Source organism: Artibeus jamaicensis, unplaced genomic scaffold (genome assembly GCF_021234435.1).
Source record: "Artibeus jamaicensis isolate MK-2021 breed Jamaican fruit bat unplaced genomic scaffold, CSHL_Jam_final contig_387, whole genome shotgun sequence".
NCBI lineage: Eukaryota > Metazoa > Chordata > Mammalia > Chiroptera > Phyllostomidae > Artibeus > Artibeus jamaicensis.
In genome coordinates this window covers 1-27012 of record NW_026521812.1, presented here as the reverse complement: position 1 = coordinate 27012, position 27012 = coordinate 1, and the positions used below count along the sequence as shown (strand labels likewise).

At 36.1% G+C, this 27012-nt stretch overlaps 1 protein-coding gene and 1 pseudogene across 1 annotated transcript in view; both read right to left on the bottom strand.

Annotated features, from left to right (window-relative positions):
* LOC119043649 (ralBP1-associated Eps domain-containing protein 1) overlaps nt 1–20019 on the bottom strand; it is a 35804-nt gene extending 15785 nt beyond the window's left edge. The window contains exons 1-3 of the mRNA XM_053664868.1: nt 19830–20019; nt 7020–7141; nt 3550–3630 (exon numbers count right to left, since the gene is read on the bottom strand). Of these exons, the coding sequence (XP_053520843.1) occupies nt 3550–3630; nt 7020–7141; nt 19830–20016 (390 nt within the window). The 5' untranslated portion in view covers nt 20017–20019. The remainder of the gene's footprint in view (nt 1–3549; nt 3631–7019; nt 7142–19829) is intronic.
* LOC119043654 (uncharacterized) lies at nt 15380–15541 on the bottom strand (annotated as a pseudogene).
* Nucleotides 20020–27012: the final 6993 nt, after the last annotated feature.

The following is a 27012-nucleotide window of genomic DNA, read 5'->3' as shown; positions in this document are numbered from 1 at the left end:
ACGGATCCTCATACTAGCAGGAAAGGTAGTTCCTTGAAGACCAGGGACCAGCATATCAGAAGCTCGTGTGATCTCACAAATGATAGTCACACAGGATAGAGAGCTCTGACTTTAAGAATTTCAACATCTGAATGAAGAACCGTGAATGCTTACAAGCCTCTGAGTCCTGAGTCACAAGATGCCAAAGTAATAATATTGTCTCTGCTCCAAATTAGCATCCCCAAATTTAAAAAGAGACTGCCTCTGGTAGCTTCTCCCCACTTTTTTTCTATTTAAATAACCCAAAGCCTTTAGGAAACCCACTCCTAATCACTCATGACACATTTGTATCATCTGTTTGGGCATCTGATTTTATACAATTTAGTACTTTATTGAATATTATATTAATGTTCAGATAGCTATACTTTTCTACTTCCTTTATATCCTGTCATCCTGTCCAAATCCAGCCCTGCCTACCATCTGTCCCTTTGTCACTAAATTAGTTCAGGTGCTCATGATCTCTTGATCCCATCGATCTTTCACACTATTGCCCAAGTGATCTCCCCGGCTTCCCGTTCCTCTTCCTCATTTTATCATGGTACTTCCTGTAGCCTACAGTGTCTATGAGACTAAACTCAGGTTCTTGGAGTAACATACAAGGATCTTCCTAGTCTGGTTCCAACTACACTCGTCAGTCCCCGTCAGTCCCCATCATTCCCCACCCCTCACATGTCTACCTTCCATTTTCACCACACTAAATTTGATCCTGCTCATGATACTCTCTCTGTTTTGAATGCTCTTCTTCACTTCTGGCAACTCATTAACAACTCAGCACACAAACATAAACGCATCTGTAGAAATTTTGGGCTGAGTTGGTCCATGGTTCTCTGCCCAGTTTTGTCCATAGCCATAGATGATAATTATGACGATCAGCTATATTACAAACATCAAGCTTATAATAATCAAACTGCAGTCTACTTAAGACTGCATTTTTGTTTCTGACATCCTTTTTATTCCTAGACAAGATCACGAGCACCCTAGAAAGGGGCTCCACCAAACCAGGTGAGTTGGACAGACATAATAAGTGTTCAAACTCACTTCCTTTTCATATCCTGAATGGCTCGGAGGTTCTGCGGCACTCAAAATCAGGCATTACCATGGAGAAGATTAGGGCAATAAAGTCTCCTCGGTCTAGAATTCTCTTGCAGAGGCAGATTCTACCAGAAGCAATTAACTGACAAGTAGTTCAACAAAAGTGACCAAGTTTCTGCAAATGAAATATCAGAAACTCAATTTCACTACAATTCTGGGAGCCTAATGATTAACGATCTCAGTTTGTATGTGAGGTCACTGTGCTGTGGGATAGCCGTCTCCAAGTGCTACAGAGCAGTTTAGAGCTTTTCAAAGATTCATTTTACTGAGCAAATGGCTAATTACCAATTTTAGCTTTAAAAATATTCTATTAAATATTTCCAACACTGTAATGGTTGTCAAATTCACATTAGAACTATACTTACTTTGTTTTTTTTCCTCCAAGGTGATTTTTTTTCTAATCTGAATGGATCTTACTTATGTACAATCCTTATTTATATAAACCTTGCAAAAGATCATTTGGGATTGTAGTTCCTGGGCATGTATGTACAGGCAGTATGTCAGGGAGGTATTAAATGAAGATTAAGAAATCCAGGTCCTTAGTGGGAACAGGACATTCTCCTGATTGAAAGTTTAAAGAGAAATTACTAGTTGGGGAACAAAGTTGAGATTTAAGTTTGCCACCATAAAAGTGTTTCTAGGTTTCAGATTATAAATATTTAAAACTGGCAACTCTATGAAATTCAGAGGTCTAAATTCAAGTTTAAAATGTTGATTAAACACTTAAAAAAATTCTAGAGCCTCCAGCCACACTAGAGATAACAAGAGAAAATACTGAGCCACAGTATTTTAAACACTAGAGCTAAAATTCATAAATTTGAATATTATTGCCAAGAATTTATAAGATCATTGCTGTTATTAAGCTAAATTATTTCCCTGCATTTCCTGCCTGTCATGAATGAATTTATTTTGTCCCTGAATTGTACATTTTATATTTAATATCCTTTCCTGGCCTGCAAAAAAATTGTAACACTGTGAATAATTACTTTAATTATTTCTTAAGGGTTAGAGAATAGTTTTTGTATTGCTACAGCAAACCTTCTTTCACAAATAAAAATACTTGAATGGAGTACTTTAAATAAAGCTATCTTGACTGTGTAAGCAGGAGGTCAGAGTAATATGGAGAATGAAACAGAGAGCGCTAAGGTACCGTAAGATCTTCTTTCAGCTTACACAACCTGTCCCCTCCCAAGAGACCTTAATTATAGCTGATAATAAGCAGCAAAAATTATGTTTCTTTTTTATTTCTCCTTAATTTTTCAGTTTAAAACTGAAGATTAATGAATGCCCTCAAAAGCAGCAGACAAAGCAAAAGGCACAGATGACCTACATATTAATTGACTCTTATATTATTAATAAATTATAAAACACATGAAAAAACTTCCATACATTATCTGTTTGAATGCAACATCATCTTCTATATTTCACATACAAATTCTTTAAAATTATAAAACACACCAAAGATCCATTAAACGTTTGATGTACTACATTACTTTAAATGTCACTTGTCTCAAACATTAAACAACAAGACCGTTTTAATTAATAAATGCTGGCTTTGAAGAAACATCTAAAAAAAATGCCTTGTGTCCCTTTCTCCCTATCTTTCAACTGAACTCATTTTAAAATCCTTCTTCACTTTCTACTGCCTCTTCTTTTTGAAACGTGCTTATTAGCATGTTCTTCTCTTTAAAAGAAAAAATAAAACAAAAAACAGGAGTGAATAGGAAGAAAAATAACTACAAGCTAATGCCTTGAAGTTTTCAAATAACTTGAGGGATAGGTGAGGCATATATGAAATTAAACCTATGGGAATAGAATTTATTTTTGAAATCAGGATGTGAACTTTGTAGCATTTTTCAAAGCAACACAGCGAACCACAGGAAGACAAGACAGGCTCCTCTGCACAATGGGGATCTTTGACTGACAACTCCATTGTTCTGCTGAACTCGATTCTCTTTTAACAGAACTCAACACACGATTTAAGTCAAAGCAATATCACCTGGACTATAAAAGATGACATTGTATATTTACATACATAGTACATATTACATGATGTGTAAGCATACAAATAAAATAGTATTTACTAAGTGTCACTACACTAAACAGTATGTTTAATAACACATACACTCAATTAGCAAATGAAAACAAGTCAACTAAGTCAACTGTCACAAAATGTTTCTTTAGACACATGTACCAGATTTTAAAAACATACAGTTTTCTCTCACCAAAATAACTAGGAAATACAAACAATGGTTAAAAAAAAAGTTCTTTCCATCATTAGGCACACAAAAATTGGAAAGCCTATCACTATTTCCCTCTAAGCACTCCACTGAATCATGCATAGCTAAAAACCATAATGAATGGAAATTTGGGTTAATAAAATTAATTTCAAACAAGCAAGCTAAGTGATTGACTTACAGGATCAGCTGGTGCAATGTTAGAATCAAATTGGGTCAGAGTTTGTGAGCTTGAAGAGCGTTCGCTAAATGTCTCCCACTGCTGAACAGACAGAGGAGAGACAAGTCAGCACGACGAGAAAGGTGGAGTAGAAGGTCACTGGAGAAGGTTGAGCAAAGTAATTCAGAGGTTGCACTGCAAGTTGTGTTTCATAGGCCTGACAAAATTCCGTAATTCCTAGTTTTCCATAAGCATTTTATACTCTTCTATCCTGGGTCATCTTGTGATGTAAGGTGAGCGGCTTCAAAATCAAATGTATAGTAACAATTTATTGCAATCTCTATGAAGAGATTCAAAACCTTACAGAATTAAAATTCAAAACATAATATAGGAACCGAGTCTAAGTGGTGTAAATGGCAACAATGTAAAAATATAAAGGCATGTGCTGACTAGACAAAGAGTAACTTCAAATCATGTGGTTCAAATTTAAAGGTTAATGTTATTGATTTGGTAATGGTAGAGCATCTTAAGTACCAAACTCTTGGTCAAAACAAAGCAAGTCACTGTGACTTGCCAGTGCGACCCCTGAAAGATGATTCTATTATGTACGTGCACATTATTTTGTACCTATGTATATTTAATATACTTGAGAGAAAATGCAAAGATTTCTGAAATTATAATATATGTTTCAGCTTATGTCAATCTGTAGCAAGTCAACCTCTGCAATCAGCACTAGGAACAGGACCATGCCAGACCAAGACAGAACTGCCAATCAGGCCCCGCCCCCTCATGCTGGGAGAATCAGAATGCGGCCACAATGAGAGCAAATCAAGCATCTGGGTATGTGTCGCATATACAGAAGGTGTATTTTGATATGAAACACTACTCTTCTAAAAGAGGTATACAAATATCATACCTCAAAATAGGTGGAATAATAAGCCAATATTAATTTTAGTAAATTCCATTTGTTTTAAAGATCTTGGCAATAAAATAGCATAGAATTTTTTATATCAGAATTGCATTAAGATTTGATTAAGAATTGTCAGTTGTACTCTGACGAGGGAAAAACAACTACACATATACAATATATACAAACAAATGTTTACACACAGACACACCTACCCCATTCATCAAAATCCTTTTTATAATTCAGTATGGAAAAATATTCATTTTCATGCTTCAAAGTTCGACTCATTTAAAATAATGATATTTAATTTGAGAAGACTTGTAGAAATTATATTGAGCAAATTAATGTATCAATAAATTATTTACAAAAATGGCTAATACAATCATTCAACAACTTTGCCTAAATATTAGTTTTAAATTTATAAACATTAAGATATACAAAGATATACTAAGAGTTCAAAGTGTTTCTTGAATAAAGAGAGCTCTCAATAATTCATTTTTATCATGGGATGTCACTTCAGGGAAGTGACTTACCAATATTTGTTGTTATAGTTTCTTCAATAATTACTGTTGTATGTGTACAGAAGGAATTTTTAAAATACTAATGGTGTAACTCTGGAGAAATGTTTAGACAGATTTTTGCCAAAAAGAAGGCATTTATTTATTTAGTTGTTGTAAGAAGTTTTACTTGGTTTTACAAGGCTGTGCAGAAGCTACCTGAAGAGCAGAACGACACTTCTTTCTTTACAAGGTTTGTACGATGGTGAAGAGCACAGGCTCTCGAACTGGACTACCAGAATCCTAGTCATGCTGTACAACTTTAAACACATTATTTAATCAATCTGTGCTTCGTTTCACCATCTGTAACTTGAAATTAATAACACCTATGTCACAGGATTGTTGTGAGGAAGCAGAGTTCATATACGTAAAAAGCTTCTGAACAGAACTGGCACATCAAAAGTGCTCTGTAAATGTTAAGGATTATTATTAGTGCTGTTGTTATTATTATTAGTGTTATCCTCTATAGTGTCTCATCCATATTCACATGCTGAATAAATATGTGTTGAAAGAATTATTAGTGCTTTGTGGTAGAAAATTATTAAAATGTCTCAAAGTCAGTGTTAGTTTTATTAACATTTTGATTTTCCACACAGAGTAAAAAGAAAAATAACTATGACATTCATAACCTTATTAGTGAATACTACAAAATAAAACTTGTAGTACTATCTAAAAGAAAAGTACAACTGCTTAAATCAGAACATGGATGAAACTTCCATTCCTACTCTTTAACAATCATGCACAATTTTATTTAGAATGAATATGGGCTTTAAAATTGAGATGCTTCAGAAAGAGTTGTTTTATTTATGACCTGGTATTAATGGAAAAACTACTCTTAATCTGATACTGTTTTTAAAAAATGAGCAAAAATAGCCATTTCTAAAAGTGACCCTACCCTCTATAAGGCCTCTTTCCTAGTAAATTCTTTCCTCCCTCTAGTAAAGGGTTAATCTCCTCTCTCTAGGAAATCTCTTATATACATGTTTTACGTCCAACAGTACGACAAATGGTACGTTCTATCCCAGGAACAGGTGTCTGTAATTGTCATAAAGCAGCAGCAAGTACTTTCAACCTGCCAGTTACTTCTGTTTTCAACTGTCCAAAATTAACCCGTGTCTCTTTAACCCAGTAGTACTTTTCTGGCATTAAAAGACATGGAAAACACTGGAGTTTAGAATTTCCTGAAAGCCAAGAAACTTAAATTTGTAACACTACCTAAAATGATACAAAAAATGTAAGAAACAAAGTAACTTGTTCACAAAGAAAACTACTCTAACAGGACAGAACAGCTATTTTTTAACTGAAGTTCTACAGAGCACTAAGGTTCATTAACACAGGGGTCTCAGGCCCATTCCCTTATTCTAATCTGAGTGGCCCTACTTCTACTGCTTCATATAATGGAGTTGCAAAGTAAGGAGAAGGGGGATTGCACTGGTCTCAAATTGTGTTTTGCATGTTATGCTTGGTCTTATATGTAACATGTCTTTTAACCACTGCATTTCACAGGGTTAAATTTGACTTTGTATTAAATAAAACTAAGTTAGTACAAATAGCCTGGGTTGAAGAAAATACTTTTTTCATATGCAAGGGCTCATTAGTGACTACTGGTATCATTACAATGCTCAGATTCCAAATGTGCTACCACACATCTTGCCTACAGGAATGAGCAGGCGCTGTGACACAGTGGGTATGGTAGTTGACTGCATGTCAAAGAACTTGTGTTGAAATCTTAGCTCTTGTCCCTTAGTAGCCTTGCGGGATCTTGGCCTTTCTGACTGTAAACAGCACGTGCCTGCCCCATCTAACTCATTTAGCAGGAGTGAGTGGTAGAAACCAAATGACAGTATACGTGTGAAAAAGTACTTTGCAAACCTCAGTCACACAATTACATTTATCGCAGTCCTACTTTATATGTTCTCTTAACTATGCGTACATGCTGAAAGAACTAGATGCTGAAATTACTCTGTTTGGAACATCTTACCTTAACAAAGCTAATGTTACTGAAAGGAAAGGGAAGCTTTGCTAACCTCACTGCTCTGATTCATCTCTGGCCAAGTCTGGTTTAGTGACGGCATGGATGGCGACTTGCTTGGAGGTGCTTCTGCAGGAGAGCCTGAATAACCTACCTCACCTGTCTGATCCCCAACGTCTGCAATTCAAAAATAGAGATTCTCTATTAATAATGGATTGTAGTTTAGAAATATTACTTACAAAAAACAAAGTGAAGACTTTGACAAGTAGTAATTTATAATCTGAAGCTTCATTCCTCATGTTCCTAAAATAATTATTTTAACAATCAATGAGACAGTACTTATTCTTGCTATTTATTGCCTACCTCAAACCACAGCTTTTCATAAATATAAATTCTAGTTAGGAATAAATAGAAAAAGGAGTGTTATACATAATGATAATAATAATACAATAGTAACCGTGCTTTGAATCTTTTCTGATAGTAGGAATGAACTTGTACCAGTTCCCAAAGTGTATTTCATGGAATATTAATTACTGAGGTACTCTGAAAAATTTGATTTAGGGTCAATTCCTGACCAGCATGTCTTAGTTGGCTGGGTGTCATTCAGCAAAGGGAAAGGTCATCGTGTTTCCAGGTCAGGGCCCGTGTTGCGGGTTTGCTCCACGGTCAGGGGGCATATGAGAAGCAACTGATCATGTTTCTCTCACTTTCTCCCTCTCATCCATACTCTCTAGAAATAAATAAATAAATAAATAAAAATCTTTTTAAAAAGTAGGTTCGAGAAGTTTTTTTTTCTGTTCAAATAAATTTGGGGATGTTATAATTCCCTGTTGAAGCATCCCCATGAACAATTTCTGTATCAAAGACTTGTGATGTCCTAGAGCAAATAAACAATTTAAATCAGTTTTCCACAAACACAAACCTTTTTTATCAAATAAAATCCCTTGATATTCTCTTGGAATAGACTTTGGGAACTGCTAATTTATGCCAAGTGACTCACACTTTCTCCGCGAGCACCCCATTACCAAAGGGCCTCATACCGCAGGGCAGGAAGCAGGAGAGAGGAGTCCCGGGCACGAGCAAAAAGCAGTCAGTGAGCCCACAGGGAACAAACTTTTGTCATTAGGCTCCCTGGCACTTACAGACTTCAAGAGAAAACTACAAATCTGTGACACAATTTCAAAGGGGCTTTTAAAGTATTATGTGATAGTATATTCTACTTTTAATTGGTTAAGCCTTAATTTAGAATATTTCTTAAATTCCAATTAAAAAAATGACAAATTTCAATGGTAATTCTCATTCTAATCTTCCAAGTTTTACATGGCTTTGAATGTAATTCCAGTGTGAAAAAGTACATTAACAGCCAAATTAATGGGCCAAATCTAATCTATTTAGAACCTGTATTAAAACGCGATTCCACCATCTGTCACTATCTTCATTGTTTGACCACGGGCAAGTTGAATGAAACAGCACCAGGGTTTCTCCATCAGAATAAAAGACACTGCCACTAAATGTTAGCACTGTACCTCAAATTCCTAAATAGATACCCATATAATAACCTGGTAGTGTACAGGTTTTAACCTTTCAATCTATTCTTAAGTAAATTCTTCACATTTTATTGCCCAGCACAGAACCTAATACATACTGGGCAAGCAAATATTTATCGAATGAGTGCTTTTTGTGTTCTTCTTCATTAAGTTCATTTTACTTTACTGTTATTTTCCCAGAACCAAAACTAACTACTGATATTTCGAAAAGGTACTCAATTTCTCTACACCCTGTTGTTACATGAGTATCTCAAAATATCGGGTTAGCCAAAAAGTTCATTTAGCTTTTTCTGTATGATGGCACTGGTAGGGCTTAGTTATCTTTAATCTCATTAGAAACAATTTGGTTAGACTGTGATATGACAGCTGGCATATCAGTGTATTTAAAAAATCAAAATTGGTGAATTTTTGTGTAGCCATTTTAATATTGAAGATGGAAGAAAATACCCAACATTTTTGGCCTGTAAGTCCTTACTATTGCAAAAAATGCAAACACTGAAACACAAAAAAAGATTTGCACAGTGCATGAAGAAGGTGCTGTGACTTATCAAACATGTCCAAAGTGGTTTTCGAAGTTTCTTGGTACTATTAAAATTTTGGCCAAATAATTCCTTGCTGTGGAGCTGCCTTATGCTTTGGAAGATGTTTGGCAGCAGCCCCGGCCTCTACCCACTGGAAGCTAATAGCAGGAGATAGCTGACATACTCAAAATATCCAGATCAATAAAGTTACTGGTGAAAACAAAAAAAACCCTGTCTTTTATTTTGCAGAAAAAAAACCTAAATGGACTTTGTGGCCAACCTAACACTTCCCTTTTATTTACCCAGATGTTATTCTCTACAGTTATATCACACCACGAGTTCTTTTTTTCCTTCTTCCATTATTTTAATGCAAGTTTTAATATGCAGTCCAGCATCATATTTTGTAAAGTTTTGTTTTTGTAAGATCAGAAATTGTTACTATTTCATTCTTAATCCTGTCCCTTTCTCAATGGAAGTGTGAGAATAGTATAGAAACAGAGGCAGACAGGCTTCAGAGAAAGTTGTATGAAGACCACCTAAGTCAAAGCTCTTAGAGAAAAACTAATGAAAAAAATATTTATAAATAGTAGCAGCAAATTCCTCATGGGACTAGCTTCTTGTGGTTTTTAATGTGAACAAAAAATAGGAACTTTTTTTCTGTGATAACAAAGAGAAAGGAAGCTAAGGCAAGGAGGATGACGACCATAAGTTCTGACATTTACGGAAACTGTTAAAAGGATGGTGAACGGAGAAGTATCTTTAAGACATCCACCAAAGCAGGTGTTAAAGAAAAAAACTACCTATAGTCAGACTACATGACTCAAGTTACAAACGTCATCTCAGGGCAAACTGGGACCTGGGTCTGGCTCTCTACACCTCCACTCTCATGTCAGTCTTCTAGTGGCAAAGTTAGAGCCAGACTGTCCCCTAAGCCCACACCTCAGGGCAGGTGTAATTTGGGACATTCCAGGAACCTCTGTGATTCACTGGCATAAAGCTGTAGTGGGTCCAGCCTTGTGAAGTATATTATTCACCCAAATAATTATACTTCGTAAGTATTCCAACAGAGTCATTTTCCTAGAGTAGCAGTTCTCAAACTGTGGACCATGGGCTCCACAGTTTGAGGGAATCCTCGTGACTCTTTTAGGGCATCTGAAAAGTCAAAAAGATTTTTGCAGCAGCAGCAGCAACAACAACAACAACATGTTTTCCTGTGCTGGCGTTTGAACTAATAGTGCAAAAGCAATGATGGGTAAAACTGTTGACTTATTAACAAGAAACAAGGCAGTGGCACCAAAATATAAAGGGTGGGGGAAAAGTTTATAGTCCTAAGTACATGAAACAGAGTTTCTTCTTGTACTATTATTATTATTTTTTTTAAATTTATTTATTTTTTTGAATTGATTATGCTGTTACAGTTGTTCTATTCCCCCCTCCATTCCCCTCCACCCTGCCCCCCCAACCCCACCATTACCCCCCTTTAGTTTATGTCCATGTGTCTCAAGTCCTTTAGGTTCTATATTTCCCAAACTATTCTCCCCCCCCCCATCTATTTTCTATCTACTGTCTATGCTACTTGTTTTCTGTACCTTCTCCCCCCATCTCCTCCTCCCACTCCCCTGTTGCTAACCCTCCTTGAGATCTTCATTTCTATGTTTCCACTTCCTGATCTAGCTGTCCTTTTAGTTTGCTTTCGTTTTAGGTGTGGTTGTTAATAACTGTGAGTTTGTTGTCCTTTCACTGTTCATGTTTCTTTAACTTCTTTTTCTTAGATAAGTCCCTTTAACATTTCATATAATAAGGGCTTGGTGATGATGAACTCCTTGAATTTGGTCTTATCTGAGAAGCACCTTATCTGTCCTTCTGTTCTAAATGAAAGTTTTGCTGGGTAGAGCAATCTTGGTTGTAGGTCTTTAGATTTCATGACTTGGAATATTTCTTTCCAGCCCCTTCTTGCCTGTAAGGTCTCTTTTGAGAAATCTGCTGACAGCCTGATGGGGACTCCTTTGTAGGTGATTGTCCCCTTAGCTCTTGCTGCTTCCAGGATTCTTTCCTTCATTTTAATTTTGGCTAATGTAATTATGATATGCCTTGGTGTGTTTCTTCTTGAGTCCAACTTTTTTGGTACTCTCTGGGCTTCTTGGATTTCTTGGAAGTCTATTTCCTTTGCCAGATTGGGGAAATTTTCTTTTATTATTTGTTCAAATAGTTTTTCCACTGGTGGTTGTGTCTTTCCCCCTTCTGGTACCCCTATAATTCGGATATTGGAGCGTTTAAAGATGTCCTGGAGGTTCCTAAGACTCTCCTCATTTCTTTGAATTCTTGCTCCTTGACTCTTTTCTGTTTGTCCATTATTTGCTTTCTTCTGGTCCACTGCATTGATTTGAGTCCCAGTTTCCTTTTCATCTCTATGGGATTCCTGTGGAATTCCATTCATTTCCTTAATTTAGCCTCCATATGTTTCTCTAATTTGTGGCTGTAATCCACCAGATCTGTGAGGAAGGTGATGACCAGTGTTTTAAACTGTGCGTCTGAGAGTTTTGCTATTTCTTCGTCATTTAGATTTATCTCTGGGGCTTTGAGTTCTGCCTGCGACATTTTTGGTCTGTTCTGGCCCTTTAAGTGGGACAAGCGGCGCCTTGGAGTCCCAGGTCGCTGGGTTGTGACGCTGTATGTGGGGGCGTGGTCAGAGCGGGAAATGGCGCGCCTCCGCTGCCGCCGCCAGGCCGGTCCAAGCGCTCACTCCCTCACTCGCGCGCAACCAGGCAACCACAGTCAACTCGCTGCCACCGCCTCCCCACTGTGTCCTCTGTAGTCGCTCCCCCGGTGGGCTGCTCGGTGGCTCACTAGGTCCAGTCCTGGGTTTGGAACCCGCGCGACTGGATTCGCGCGTCTGGATTCCGCGCCCGGTCCGACCGAGCCCTCCTTTGTAAGTCCTCACCCGACGCCGGTTTCGCCCCTTACTGGTCGGGCTGAAGAATTTGTTGTTAGCGGACTTCCGAAAAGTTCAGTTTTCCGTGTTCTGGTTGTGTTTTCTGATGCTAATATTTAGTTGTCCCTAAACTTGGTTGTGTGAGGAGGCAGGCACATCCAGCTAAACCTCCATCTTGGTGGAAGTCTCTATTTTTTTTTACATACAGAAAACTGGAACCTACTTTTGTCCCATCCTGTATTAGTCATTGTATTCTTCCCCCATGCGTTGTAGTTAAAATAAATGAACAACTAGGCATGGGAATATCACTGAAAATTATTCACAACTAAGCTGTAAAATCATTTTTATTAAATCTCAATCCTGAAAACACTTCTTTTTAATACTCTGTACCAAAATGGGAAGTAAAAGAAGTATTTGCAAATTTATATAATGGAATTCTAAAGTAATGGGGAGGTGATATATATTACACACATATTATTCATATGTATGGCTCTTATCATAGCACAATGATCATCTCAAGAAAAAGTACTTCTGTGGTCCAGCTGTCAGCTGCACAGGCCATTTTTTCCATTCAACATGATTTTTCTTTAAAGAACAGCTGACAAACTGTAATTATTCAGACTTGATGTAGGCATTTTCTCAAAAATGAATTAAGTGAGCCTGTCACTTCAAGAAAACAACTATCTTCAGTATTTTAACTAATGAAAAACTTTGAGCTTTTAAGAGAAAATTAGAATTTTGGTAAGTGTGCGTCCACATCCACGAGCTCAAGAGATTCACAGTACTTAAAGATTTCTTTGATCAAATAGGCTACAGAATTAACAAACATGTTGTTTTAATATTTTATAATGAAGTATCCCAACACTGGAAAGATCTGTATAACTCAATTAACTAATATTTGCAAATCATCAATTATGTTATAAAATCATGCACGGGTAAAAGATTCCTTCAAAGCATATTCACAGTGTAAGACAGATCTATGGATTTTAAACTAACAGTACAGATAACTAAGATGGTTTTCAGCTGTTTACACTGAGATTAATGTTTAAGAAATCACCATTTGTTGACATCTGGTGTAGTACCAAAGAACATCCACAATCATCTAGGAACTGTCCCTCCTTTCACCATGCAAGACCAGACTTTCTTCATGTCCTGGGGACTGGTACCTCCTTCCTGCCAAGACTTCACAGGCTAGACGGTCTCTGGCGCAAACGTTCAGCTCTGCCACTGAGGTGCACAGCAGCCATGGTCATTAGTAAAGATGTGAGCCTGGCTTATTTTACTAAGACAGTGAAATTTCGGTTTCACATAATTTTACAAATTTGAATTTCATGTGTCATAAAATGTTGTTTTTTATACTCTCCAACAATTAAAAACCACTTTTTTGTTGTGGGCTATACAACAGGCAGCAGACTGAATTTGCCCTCAGGGCTTAATCTTCTAGATTCCCAATACCTCAAACAAAATAATATCCAACAGCCTCAATGCAGAAGCAAATATGAGAATCTAGCTGCCTTTTACAAAAATAGATATTAAAGAGATTACAAAAATGTAAAGCAATGTCACCCTTTTCATAACTTTTTGTATTCTGGGGAACATAGTTATTTTCCTAAAAATTTCTGTGCTAATATTTAAAGAGCTTATTATTATTATTTTAAAATAGCCATATACATTTTAAAAATTATCATTTTTAATTTCTAATAGGGTAACTATTAATAGACTTAAGTCATATAAACAGAGGCTCTTTGGGATCCACAATTTTTTAAGAATGTAAAGGTTCTAAAATGAAAAAGTTGTAAAAAATCACTGTCTCAGAAAACCCCCCAATTATTTATGGAATTAGCAGAATTTCACATTGCTTTTTTCCAACTTCATGTATAGAATGACAAATGGCTGTAGAAAAAGAGCAAATTACCTATGTTCTAGAAACTAACACTCATGAGCATTATTAGGTCTATAAGTAAGTTATACTGCCTGCAACTTGGCTCCCTGTAAATATTCCAAGGAAGAGCTTCATGCCCGCCCACAAAAGCTCACTTTAAGACTGTGTCCTCATGGAGGCAGGGGTGTAGTTTACTCTTACCTGATGCAGTGTTCCAACCTAGCCTCCTGCTGGAACACTGTGTCAACCCTGCCTCCCTCCTGAGGATTCTGCTCTGCCCCCTGACATCATCAGAGCATCAGGGCTGAAAAAGAAGAGCACGAGCCTAAATTATTTGTTAAAGTCAACCCCCGAAGGGCTTTTTGAAAGAAGTATTTCCATGTATAAAAGTGTGTCTGGAAGACACAACCCTCCGAGGTCATACTGACGTACTGTCAGTCTACACTTAAAAGGTTAGCAATGAGTGCAAACTAAATGAGTGCAAAGCATGTTTTCAGGTTCGTACTGAAAATAAAAATGTTGTACATAGTTTTCACCCTTCTATCCTTCAAAAGACCCTGCAAAGTCCACAGATTCACTTCAGTAGAGGCAGTGTACCTGCTGAGCAATCTTTCTGGAACAGCTTTAGTTTTTAACCTTGGTTTATAATCTCCCCATCCTAAACTTCTCTTACTGTCTTAGTAGTACATTCGATATACTACAAAATTGTTTCAAAAATGACTGCCAGCTATTATTAAGCTTACAGAAGTATATACACACCCTAAAGTCTTATGGTTTAAAACTTATTTTGTTTTCAAGTAGTCAAACATGTAGAAAGAATTCTTTAATCATGAAGATTCAAGGTTCCAATCTCAATAGCTTCATCAAAGCAAAGGTTAACTATAGCTTTTATTTATTTGAAATGTCAATATTATTCTTATAAGAAAGACTATTTCAAATAAAGAATATACAGGCTTTGATAAATTTTAAGTATTAAAGGAAAACTAGAAATGGTACCTTTTTCATTTATACTTAAAACACAGAGATAAGCAATACATAAGCAAAAAGAAATTAGACAATTTTAGTTATGCTTTGTTTTGAAAATTATATGCATCAAAAACTGTTTTTATTTCCAAAATTAATTCAATTTCTCCCAACACACCACAAAAGGGAAATTTAGTAAGCCAACCTTAAGAAAGACTTACGTAGAAGTCTGTTAAGGTTTAAATTAAAATCAAAGATAAGATAAAAAAGTAGAAATGTGTCCAACAGGTTCGAAATGAACCAAAACATTGACCCAACACACTAATTAAATCGTACTGGTTGTTTTTTTTTTTTTTTGCAGTACTGGTCAACATTTTAGAGCTTACTTGATTTAGCTATTATACTTCAAAGAACATCACAGATCCAGAGAAGGCTCTCATTAGCCAAGGCTAGCTAAAAATGGAAAAGGTCCATTTAAAGTTAATCCACTGAAAGTAAGGACTGCAATTTCATAAAGAGAAAAAGAAATTTAATTAGGACGTTGTCTTCAGAATTTATACAGAAAATCCTGAAAATGAGAATGAAGAACAAAACAATGAAAGATGTTAAATTCTGTGGGTGCAATTTGGTGGTAAAATTAATAAAGGCATGAATCCAGTCAAAGAACATTTAATGAGGACCTATACATACATAATACTACACTTGATCTTAGCCAAATGGCTGAGAAGCGATCTATACATACATAATAATAAATAAAAATGTTGTATTGAAAAGACAAGGCTCCCATTTCCATGGAGTTTTCATTCTAACAGAGGAAGACAACCTTCCCTTCACCTTTGACTTTTACAATACTACAGGCAAAGACAAAGGCCACTTCTGCAAAATATAATTAGAGGGGTCATCAAGTATCCCCAGGACTCTTACTAATCCACTGATATTTAAACTAGAATCTTTAAAAGCCTCTAGTGTGTCACCTTGTACAGGTTTTGTCATATATTATCTAGACTTACTTGCCAATGTCTCTGCCAGGAATTTGAGAACAATTATTTTGACCAATTTCATTAAATGGTACATCTTTGCCAATATTTGCAATTGTACTGATTTGTGACCTATAAAGCCCTACTATCTGGAGCTAAATAATTCTCATGTTAAGACTGTACATGGGTTTGTATGGGGGGGGTTAGAAAGTAATTCCTTAACTGAAAAGTCAATGATGAATATTAATGCATATTTTCATTATTTTTCCCTCTGCAACTAAGGGCACTTGGAGAGTGAAATGTTCAAAAACAAAGATTGTGGGCTCATGGTACAAAACAAAGATATATGTAGAAGCATGTACCCTGAAAAATTGTTTTAAAGTTAAAACCAAGAAACTGCCCTAAAATCCATCAGTAAGAGACAGATTAAATTAAGGTAACAAGTCTGTAGATGACAAAGTGCAAAGATGTCCAACATTATAAGAAAAAACAATCAAGAATGTATAGTGTGAATACACTTGTGTTAAAACAGACACCTGCATATGTTACCTGTGTAATTTTTCATGCTAAAATTTTCTGAATACAGACAAACTCTTAACAGTGATTAACTCACATCAAACTAGTATCAACTATAAATTTTTGTAGTAACCTATTCATTAAAAAAAACTGGCTTTTAAAAACATCCATATTAGAAGTATTTCTAGGAGTTGGAGGATCTACGTCATGCACCATATCAACAACGAAAATCCGCTCAAGTTTACTGTATAAATAGTGTTTATGAAGGAGGAGATGGAATGGGGAGTGTGCATTCCTTTCCCTCTTTGAGCACTGAATCAGATATTACTGAACTGCTCACATGAGCATTGTTATGTGAAGACAGAAAACAGTTTAAAAAATAAGTAGTTCATCCAATGAGTCATTAACAAAATGTCTACTTATATACTAATTTGCACCCTACCAACTGCTGAGATATAATGAAGAAGATCAATCTTGTTACTGCTCATCCAAGGGCCTCTATTCTAGCTTAACATAGAAATATTTTATCAAATAATCCCATAAAATACAGTATGTGTATAATTGCAACCCTACTACAAAGAAGAGTCTTCAGAGGCCAAGATTAAGATGCAAAGCATCTCAACATGTTTGTTTTTTTCCTTGAAGATACAGTATTTCGGAAAGTTGGCAGGTCACCTTTATATCTATATCTATACCTATATCTATATATATATTTTTAGAGAAGATAACCACTCTTAGAAAATAAACTTTCTTTTCTTGAATTCAGCTTCAGAAAGATGTTTCCACATATGAATTTCCACATATGAAGATAACCACTCTTAGAAAATAAACATTCTTTTCTTGAATTCAGCTTCAGAAAGATGTTTCCACATATGAATTTCTGTATGCCTTCTTTTAGTGCTGATGTTAAATATTAAGGATTTTAATTCAGGTCCATTTAAATACTTGTACCTATGATCCTTAGCTATCTTATTTTTATCTGCTATTTAATCCCACAAACTTGTTCGAATAATTTTCGAAAAAAATATACATCCCACCCATGTCTGCCTTGAGAAAGCCTAGCTCATCTCTCCGAACTGCTGTAACGCAAGTCACCACTGTCACCACCTATTTTCCTGTGTTATTAACTCATAAAAACAGAAACATACTTGTGGAGTGAATAGTTTAGCTTGTCCCAGCATTACAAACATATAACAAAAGACTGTGTTTTCAAAGACAGAAATAAGAAAAATATCCTATTTTAAAAATGGCACACATTTAGTATTAATCCACTTAGTAATTATTTACTGAGCAACTTGGTACACGCCTGGCAAAATGCTAGATCCTAGGGGTATTACAGTGAATATGATATATTCCCTTTTTAAAAAAAAAAGTAACTCAAAGTGCAGTGGTAGAAATGGGGGGAAAAACAGGATTCAGTGTGATGTATGCCACAATAAACAGCATGTGGGAAAGATCAGAGAAGACAGAAACTACTTTTGTCTTTAAATCAGAAAGGCTCCAGAGAGGAAATATTTATGTTGAATTTTCAGGTCACGCAAAAGATATTGCTTGGGTATTTCCCTTTCAACTGTGATCTTCTAAAACCACAGGTATTTAAAAGGATTTTTACAGATCTTGATTGATCCAGTGCCACATGACAATTTCCATACACAAAAAACTTTGTGTCATAACAATTTCAGGCTTATGACAGCCAGGAGAAAAAGCATCAGTTTCCCAACCCCTAAATTAACAAAATTCCAAATTTATCATTTGTAAGTAGGCAAAGCAGATCTAAATAAATTCAGAAAACTATATAGATTATGTTGAAATGGGAAAACACTATCTGAGACTTTGATACCTTTAAAATTATAGTTAGAACAACAGTACATATTATACACACAGGCAAAAAAAAAAAAAATCAGAGTGACTCTTCACTAAAAAGATCTAACAGGAGTAAAAATACATATGCCCAGGAAAGAACTTCTACTTGAATCATCAACCTTAAAATTCAGGCAGCAGATCAAATTTACAAAAAAAAGGACTTTATTTCAATTAAATAAAAGGAAAAGAAAAGACTACATGCAAAAGCCAGATTTACCAACCTATATACAACAGATAACAGAATCAGACAAGTCTCTAGAAAATGACATGTAACAGAATAAGCTTGACTTATTAATATGGTACCAGTTTTCAAAGGATTAAAGTCACAGCAAAATTCCAGACATTGGGCCTAATTTCTAAATCAATGGCATAGCAAGTCTGTAGCTATCAGAATTTCTTCCCTTTGGGCTACTATTGAATAAACCAAACAAAGTTCTTTTTGTTTATTTCTTAATTAGGTAAATCAACGTACTTTGAAGCAAAATTATCCAACAATGATATTAACATTTTAGCTCAAGTTAGATGTTAACTGATGCCTAATAACCACTTGAAATGATCAGGAAAATCCTAGGATTGTTATAGGATGTTTCTAAAAAAGTAAAACCAACCCTAAAATTTTACATTCACTTATTGGTTGACAAGTCAGTGTACAATTCAGGTCCTGAAATGTGAATGTTATCGAATCCACATTTCAGGTGGAGAAACAAAAAGGAAGTAATACAGTAAATGGTTAGAACTTGCCCAAGGTCACAGGAGTAATTAGCAAAATTAGAAGCACACTCAGATTCCTGACGCTAAGGAGACCATTTTCTTTTTGACAGTAATAGTCAAAAAGATTCCTAACATATAATTCAGGCAATAAAGTCAGATCATATGCAATTCTGGGTCAAAGAGAGGCTGCCTAATAGATGAATGCCCTTTTGAGAGTCAAATTCTGTTCTAAGTTCTCTTTTAGAAGTACAAAGTTCCTTCCACCATGTCTAAAAAGAATTCACATAAAAAAACCTAAGACAATTAATTTTAATTAGACTCTTTAAGATTAGATTTCCTTTTAGTCATTCAGAATTTTTTTTAAGTACTCATTTTTTACCCCTTATATTCTTGTTTCCTTTAAAACAAAGCTGTCAATAAATGAGCATTTACAAAAGCATTCTTGTAAACATGATCAACAATGCAGCAAATCTACATCAAACACAAAATTTCCAGATTTCTTTAGAGTCTGAAGAATTGAGTTTTTAAAGGAAAATGCTTACAGATTGCAAAGGTCCAAAGATAAGCCAGGCATTTCCCTTCAACAAATTAAGATGCATGAAATGAAAAAATGTTGTAATGAAGACAGGCTACTTTAGCCACTTCAGACAATATAAATACAATTAAAGGAGGGCAAAATAAGACACAGTGAAATGCTCTTCAAATCTCAGTAAGTCACAAGTGTCAAAGTTGTGGCATATACTCTTTATTTTTGTTTAAAGCCAATTAAAGAGATAAAACACTAATCCAAGGTCAGGCTGTACATCATATTCTAGTGGCAAATCTACATGCTCCTAATGAAATGTCTATGTTCTTAACCTAAGTTTTAACATCTGTATCCTGATTTTGCTTTGAGAACCAAGTATTACTTATCAAGGCATGCAATCAGGTCTCTTCAGGCTCCTGGATCTTACCTGCTGAATCTTCCAAATCAATCAGTTTGGGCATTAAACTTTCAGGGAGTTTTTCTGGTAAGTCATAGCCATTCTTCCTAGCAACTACCAGATGAAAAGCAGCACAAAACTCATCCAGTGTCAATGCTCCATCTTTATCAAAGTCTGAGAGTTCCCTAAAAGACAAACTTATCATGAATATAATCATATTCTTCTTCAGATTCCTTTATGTCTCAAAAAAAGAGAAATCCTTTCTCAGAAAAAGTACAATCCATAACTAAAAATCCCATAGGTGAGAAGATATGTAACAAAGCAAATGTAGCAAACTGTTAACTGTAGGATAAAACTGTGGGTGGTTTAAGGAATAATCCTTTAATCTTTTCTATGCTCCTAAAATTTTCATAATAAAATGCTAAAAAAGAACCCCCAAAATAAGGTTGGCAAAAAAAATGACCTTTAACACATATGGGGCCTGTCCAGTAGGTATCCAGCCATGTCATAAAAAACAGAGACATTTATAGAAGATTAAAAAAACCATTGTGCATGACTCCTCAGTCCCCTTAAAAGTAGGCACCTTGTGACCTCACCCAGTTCTCCCAATCACCATCAGCTGTCCCTTTGTATTTTGCCAAATCTCATCGAGGGTCTGAAATCTCTCTCTTCCCTTTGAGAGGTGATTTTAGTTTGGGAAAAGGAATAAGTCACAGGATGCCAAATCTGAGCTGTAGCAGGGCCGAGTCACCTTGGTGATTTGATGTTTCACAAAAAACTCTGCATAAGATGTGATGCATGAGCAGGCGTATGGTCATGACGAAGCTGCCAATCAACAGTTACCCATAGCTGCAGCCTTCTTAATCATCTGAATAGTTTCTGCAGAGGAATATTCAAGCTTAATGCAAAATTTGATGCAGATTTGTTGCTCTACTCACTCAGTCATTTTGAATCAATGGCCACACACACAGTGCACATGCTCACTCAATGGTGTCTACTGCCTCTACTGACTAGTACAGTGAACTTATCACAGTTCATGCGTGAGCATTCCTGTCCACTCTCCTTGGCTGTTGCTAGGTCACACAGATGTCCCACAAACCAGACTTATTAATAATGGCTGCATTTTCCTGGACAGACCTCGTATGTATTTTTAGAAACCAGATTTAGTTGAAGTCAGGTTTATTTAGTAACTCAATAAAAATTTCCACAACTTTGTTTTTATTGTTATTAAAGATCTACACAACACAGGCATATACTTTAAAGCACCCAATACAACTACAATGCTCAATACAAAAAGAGAGCAGCCCCACCCTCCAATCCTTCCATTTCCTAGATGCAGGCGCAACCATTTTTGTACTTATCACCTTAAATTATAAAAAGCATGAATATATTGCTAGCTCTTGATTTTTGGTGTTAGGCATTATCTACCTCATACTACAGCACTTTACGCTACTAAAAGTGCTATTAAATTTTAGAATATAGATAAACATATTGATATAAAGTGGAAACAATGCTTGTGTTTATCTGACATCTTGTTTATTCTTTTTATCCTCACCTGAGGACATGCTTAATGATTTTAGAGAGAGGGAATGGGAAAGAATGAAACATTGATCAGTTTCCTCTCATATGCGCCCCAACTGTGGACCAAATCCACAACCTAGGTACGTGCTCTGACTGGGAATCGAACTGTAACCTTTCAGCTTACAGGACGACTTTCCAACCGAGAGACACCGACCAACTCTGATAAATATTTTTAAAAAGTAATATGTGATTGTAATTTAATGACTAATTCCAACCATACAGCAACTATCCAGAGTCTTAAGTCTGTATAAATGGGTGCTAAGCATTGTTCTCGAACTCATGGCTAGTATAGGACTTAATAAACTTGTTTAAATTCAAATAAAATAAACATAACCATGTATGAGCAAACTAACTTTTTTTTTTTTTTTAATAATTTTATTTGGTTACTTTTCAAGTACATTTTTTTTTCCCTCTTCCCCCCGCCGCCCGGTCTCCCCCCTCCCTCCCATTCCCCCCCCCCCCCAAGTCCTCATCTCTGTGTCATTCATACTTGTTCCTCAAAATCCCTCCCCCTTTTTCCCCTTAAGTTCCCTTCCCTCTCCCTTCTGGTCGCTGCCCACTTGTTCTCTATTTCAGCGTCTTTGTTTTTATTCTATTTGCTTATTTGTTTTATTCTTTAGCTTCCTGTCAAAGGTGAGATCATATGGTATTTGTCCTTCAATGCCTGGCCTATTTCACTCAGCATAATGCTTTCCAGTTCCATCCATGTTGCGCAAAAGGTAGTAGCTCTCTTCTTTCTCTCTGCTGCATAAAATTCCATGGTGTATATGTACCACAATTTTTGGATCCATTCATTTACTGATGGGCACCTAGGTTGCTTCCAACTCTTGGCTATTGTAAATTGTGCTGCTATGAACATTGTGGTGCATAGGTTCTTTGAAATTGATGTTTTAGGATTCTTGGGGTATAATCCTAGCAGTGGAATTGCTGGGTCAAAAGGCAGGTCAATTTTTATTTTTCAGAGAAAATTCCATACTGTTTTCCATAATGGTTGTACCAGTCTACAATCCCACCAACAGTGAACTAAGGTCCCCCTTTTCCCCACACCCTCTCCAACATTTGTTGTTTGTTGCTTTGTCTATTATAGCCATCCTGACTGGTGTAAAGTGGTATCTCATTGTGGTTTTAATTTGCATCTCTCTGATAGCTAACGATATTGAGCATCTCTTCATGTGTCTCTGGATGTTCTGTATGTCCTCTTTAGAGAAGTGTCTGTTCAAGTCCTTTTCCCATTTTTTAATTGGGTTCGATGTCTTCCTAGAGTGGAGTCGTGTAAGTTCTTTGTATATTTTGGAGATTAAACCTTTGTCTGAGGTATCATTGGCAAATATGTTTTCCCATACAGTTGGTTGTCTTTTTAATTTAATACTGTTTTCTTTAGCCATGCAGAAGCTTTTTATTTTGATAAGATCCCATTTGTTTATTCTTTCCTTTATATTCCTTGCTCTAGGGCACATATCTGTAAAAATGTTGCTGCGTGGAATATCTGAGATTTTCTTGCCAATGTTCTCCTCTAGGACTTTAATGGTGTCATGGCTTATATTTAAGTCTTTTATCCACCTTGAATTTATTTTGGTGTATGGTGTAAGTTGGTGCTCAAGTTTCATTTTTTTGCACGTAGCTGTCCAGTTCTCCCAACACCATTTGCTGAAGAGGCTATCTTTACTCCATTTTATGTTACTGCCCCCTTTGTCGAATATTAATTGACTGTAGAGGATTGGGTTGGTTTCTGGGCTCTCTGTTCTGTTCCATTGGTCTATGTGCCTGTTTTTATGCCAGTACCAGGCTGTTTTGATTACAGTGGCTTTGTAATACAGTTTGATATCGGGTATTGTGATCCCTCCTACTTTGTTCTTCTTTCTCAAAAGAGCAGCTGCTATTCGGGGTTTATGATTCCATATAAATTTTTGAAGTGTTTGTTCTATGTCTGCGAAATATGACATTGGTACTTTAATGGGTATAGCATTGAATCTGTATATTGCTTTGGGTAGTATGGACATTTTGATGATGTTAATTCTTCCAATCCATGAACACGGTATATGTTTCCATTTGTTTGTGTCTTCCTTGATTTCTTTCTTCAGTGCTGTGTAGTTTTCTGCATACAGGTCTTTTACCTCTTTGGTTAGGTTTATTCCCAGATATTTTATTTTTCTTTTTTGCTATATCGAATGGGATTTTTTCCTTGATTTCTGCTTCTGCTGATTCATTGTTTGTATACAAAAATGCCTTTGATTTCTGGATATTGACTTTGTATCCTGCTGTTTGCCAAATTCATTAATTAGTTTGAGCAGTTTTTGGGTAGAGTCTATAGGATTTTCCATGTACACTATCATGTCATCTGCAAACAGTGACAATTTTGTTTCCTCCTTTCCTATTTGGATGCCTTTTATTTCCTTTTCCTGCCTGATCGCTGTGGCCAAAACTTCTAATACTATATTGAATAGGAGTGGTGAAAGTGGACATCCTTGTCTTGTTCCTGATCTTAGTGGAAAAGCTTTTAGTTTTTGTCCATTGAGTATGATATTGGCTGTAGGTTTCTCATAAATGGCCTTTATTATATTGAGGAATGTTCCCTCTATTCCCATTTTGCTGAGTGTTTTTATCATAAATGGGTGTTGTACCTTATCGAAAGCTTTTTCTGCGTCTATTGATATGATCATGTGGTTTTTGTCTTTGCTTTTGTTTATGTGATGAATTACATTTACTGTTTTGCGAATGTTGAACCATCCTTGCATCCCTGGGATGAAACCCACTTGGTCATGGTGTATTATCTTTTGGATATATTGTTGGATGCGATTTGCTAATATTTTGTTGAGGATTTTAGCATCTATGTTCATCAGCGATATTGGCCTGAAGTTTTCTCTTTGTTGTATCTCTATCTGGTTTTGGAATTAGGATGATGCTGGCTTCATAAAAGGAGTTAGGGAGTTTTCCATCCTTTTTGTATTTTTTGGAATAGTCTGTGAAGAATGGGGGTTAGCTCTTCCTTAAATGCTTTGTAGAATTCTCCTGTGAATCCATCTGGTCCAGGGCTTTTGTGTGATGGGAGTTTTTTGATTACTGCTTCAATTTCTTTTGCTGTTATTGGTCTATTCAGGTGTTCTACTTCTTTTCATTGAGTTTTGGGAGATTATATTTTTCTAGAAATGTGTCCACTTCCCCTAGGTTCTCAAATTTCTTGGCATACAGTTCTTCATAGTAATTTCTTACAATCCTCTCTATTTCTGTGGTGTCAGTTGTAATCTCTCCTCTTTCATGTCTGATTGTGTTTATTTGTGTCCGTTCCTTCTTTTCTTGATGAGCCTACTTAAAGGCTTGTCTATTTTGTTTATTTTTTCAAAGAACCAACTCCTGGATTCATTGATCTTTAGAATTGTACTTTTTAGTCTCTATGTCATTTAGTTCTGCTCTGATCTTAGTTATTTCCTTCCTTCTACTTGCTTTGGGCTGTTTTTTGTTGTTGTTCCTCGAGTTCTTGTAGGCGTAGAGTAAGTTCATTTGTTTGAAATGTTTCTGTTTTCTTTAGGTAGGTCTGTATTGCTATAAACTTCCCTCTCAGGACTGCCTTGGCTGTATCCCATAAGTTTTGGGTTGTTGTGTGATCATTTTCATTTGTTTCCAGAAACTTTTTGATTTCTTCCCCTAATTTCATTCTTGACCCATTCATTGTTTAATAGCATACTGTTCAGTCTCCATGATTTTGGGTGTTTTGGGTTTTTTCCTTTGGGGTTGGTTTCCAGTTTCAGTCCCTTATGGTCAGAGAAAATGCTTGGTATGATTTCAATATTCTTGAATTTGTTGAGGCTTGTTTTGTGCCCTATCATGTGATCTATCTTTGAGAATGTACCATGTGCATTTGAAAAGAATGTGTATTTAGCTTCTTTGGGGTGAAGAGCTCTGTATATATCCGTTAGGTCCATTTCATCAAGGGTGTTATTTAATGCCACAATGTCTTTGTTGATATTTTGTTTGGAAGATCTGTCCATTTTTGATAGTGGGGTGTTAAAATCCCCCACTATAATTGTGTTGCTGTCTATATCTTTCTTGAATTCCTCTAAGATTTTCTTTATATATTTTGGTGCTCCTATGTTGGGTGCGTATATATTTATGATGTCAATGTCTTCTTGGTGGATTCTTCCCTTGAGTATTATGAAGTGACCTTCTGGGTCACTCTTTATGGCTCTTTTTTTGAAGTCTATTTTGTCTGATATGAGAATTGCTACCCCAGCTTTTTTTTCTTGTCCATTTGCTTGGAAAATTTGTTTCCAGCCTTTGATTTTTAGTCTGTGATGGTCTTTTGTCCTGAGGTGGGTCTCTTGTAGGCAGCATATGTGTGGGTCATATTTTCTTATCCATGACGCTATTCTGTGTCTTTTGATTGGAGCATTTAATCCATTTACATTTAAGGATATTATTGATAGGTACTTATTCATTGCCATTTTTGTACCTGTGTTCCTCTCTGTCTGTCTCTTTTCCTTCCTTTCCTTAAAGCAGACCTTTTAGTATTTCTTGTAGAGCTGGCTTGGTGGCAGCAAATTCTTTTAGACTTCTTTTGTCTTGGAAGCTCTTTATTTGGCCTTCTATCTTGATTGAGAGCCTTGCTGGGTAAAGTAGCCTTGGTTGTAGGCCTCTGTTTCTCATTACTTGGAATATTTCTTGCCAATCTCTTCTTGCTTGGAGTGTTTCCATTGAGAAGTCAGTGGCTAACCTTATTGGGACGCCCTTGTATGTTATTTCTTTTTTCTCCCTTGCTGCCTTTAAGATTCTCTCTTTGTCTTGGAAGTTTGCCATTTTAATGATGATGTGTCTTGAAGTGGGCCTCTTGGGTTCCTCTTGAATGGGACTCTGTGAGATTCCTGGATTTGTGTGACTTTTTCTTTTGTCAAATTAGGGAAATTTTCTCTCTTTACTCTTTCAAATATGTTTCTATCCCTTGTTCTTCTTCTTCTCCTTCTGGTATTCCTATTATTCGGATATTATTACGTTTCATATTGTCTTGCATTTCTCTTAATCTCTCTTCATTCTTTCTGAGCCTCTTTTCCCTTTCCTGTTCTTTCTGTGAGATGCTTTCTACTTTGTCCTCCAATTCACTAATCCGATCTTCTGTTTCATCCACCCTATTTTTAATGCTTTCCACCGTGCTTTTTAATTCAGAAATTGTATTCTTCATTTCCTCTTGGCCCTTGCTAATAATTTCCATTTCCTTTTTCATGTTGATATAGTTCACAGTGAGATCATTGTAACTTCCCTGTAGTTTCTGGTAGCTGATTGTGAGCTCTTTGAACTTCCTGATCACCAGTGCTTTGAATTCAGTATCTGATAGTTGACTTGCCTCTGTTTCATCTAGCATTCTTTCTGAGGATTCCTCCTTTCCTTTCATTTGGGGATTGTTTCTTTGTCTTCCCATTGTTTGTGAGACTCTTCTTGTTAGCCTCAGCTTCTTAGATTAATCTGTTTTGACACCCTGGGTTTATGGTATGAACTTTTGTGGTGGAATGCCTGTGACTTTCAATGGTGCAGCCTCTTTTGGTTATCCTGTTGTTCTCTGCTTCCACCTACTCAAATATGCAGCAACTTGTGGCTTCTCTCCTACAACAATGTGCAATTTGTCTCTCTGTCTCTACTATTGGGA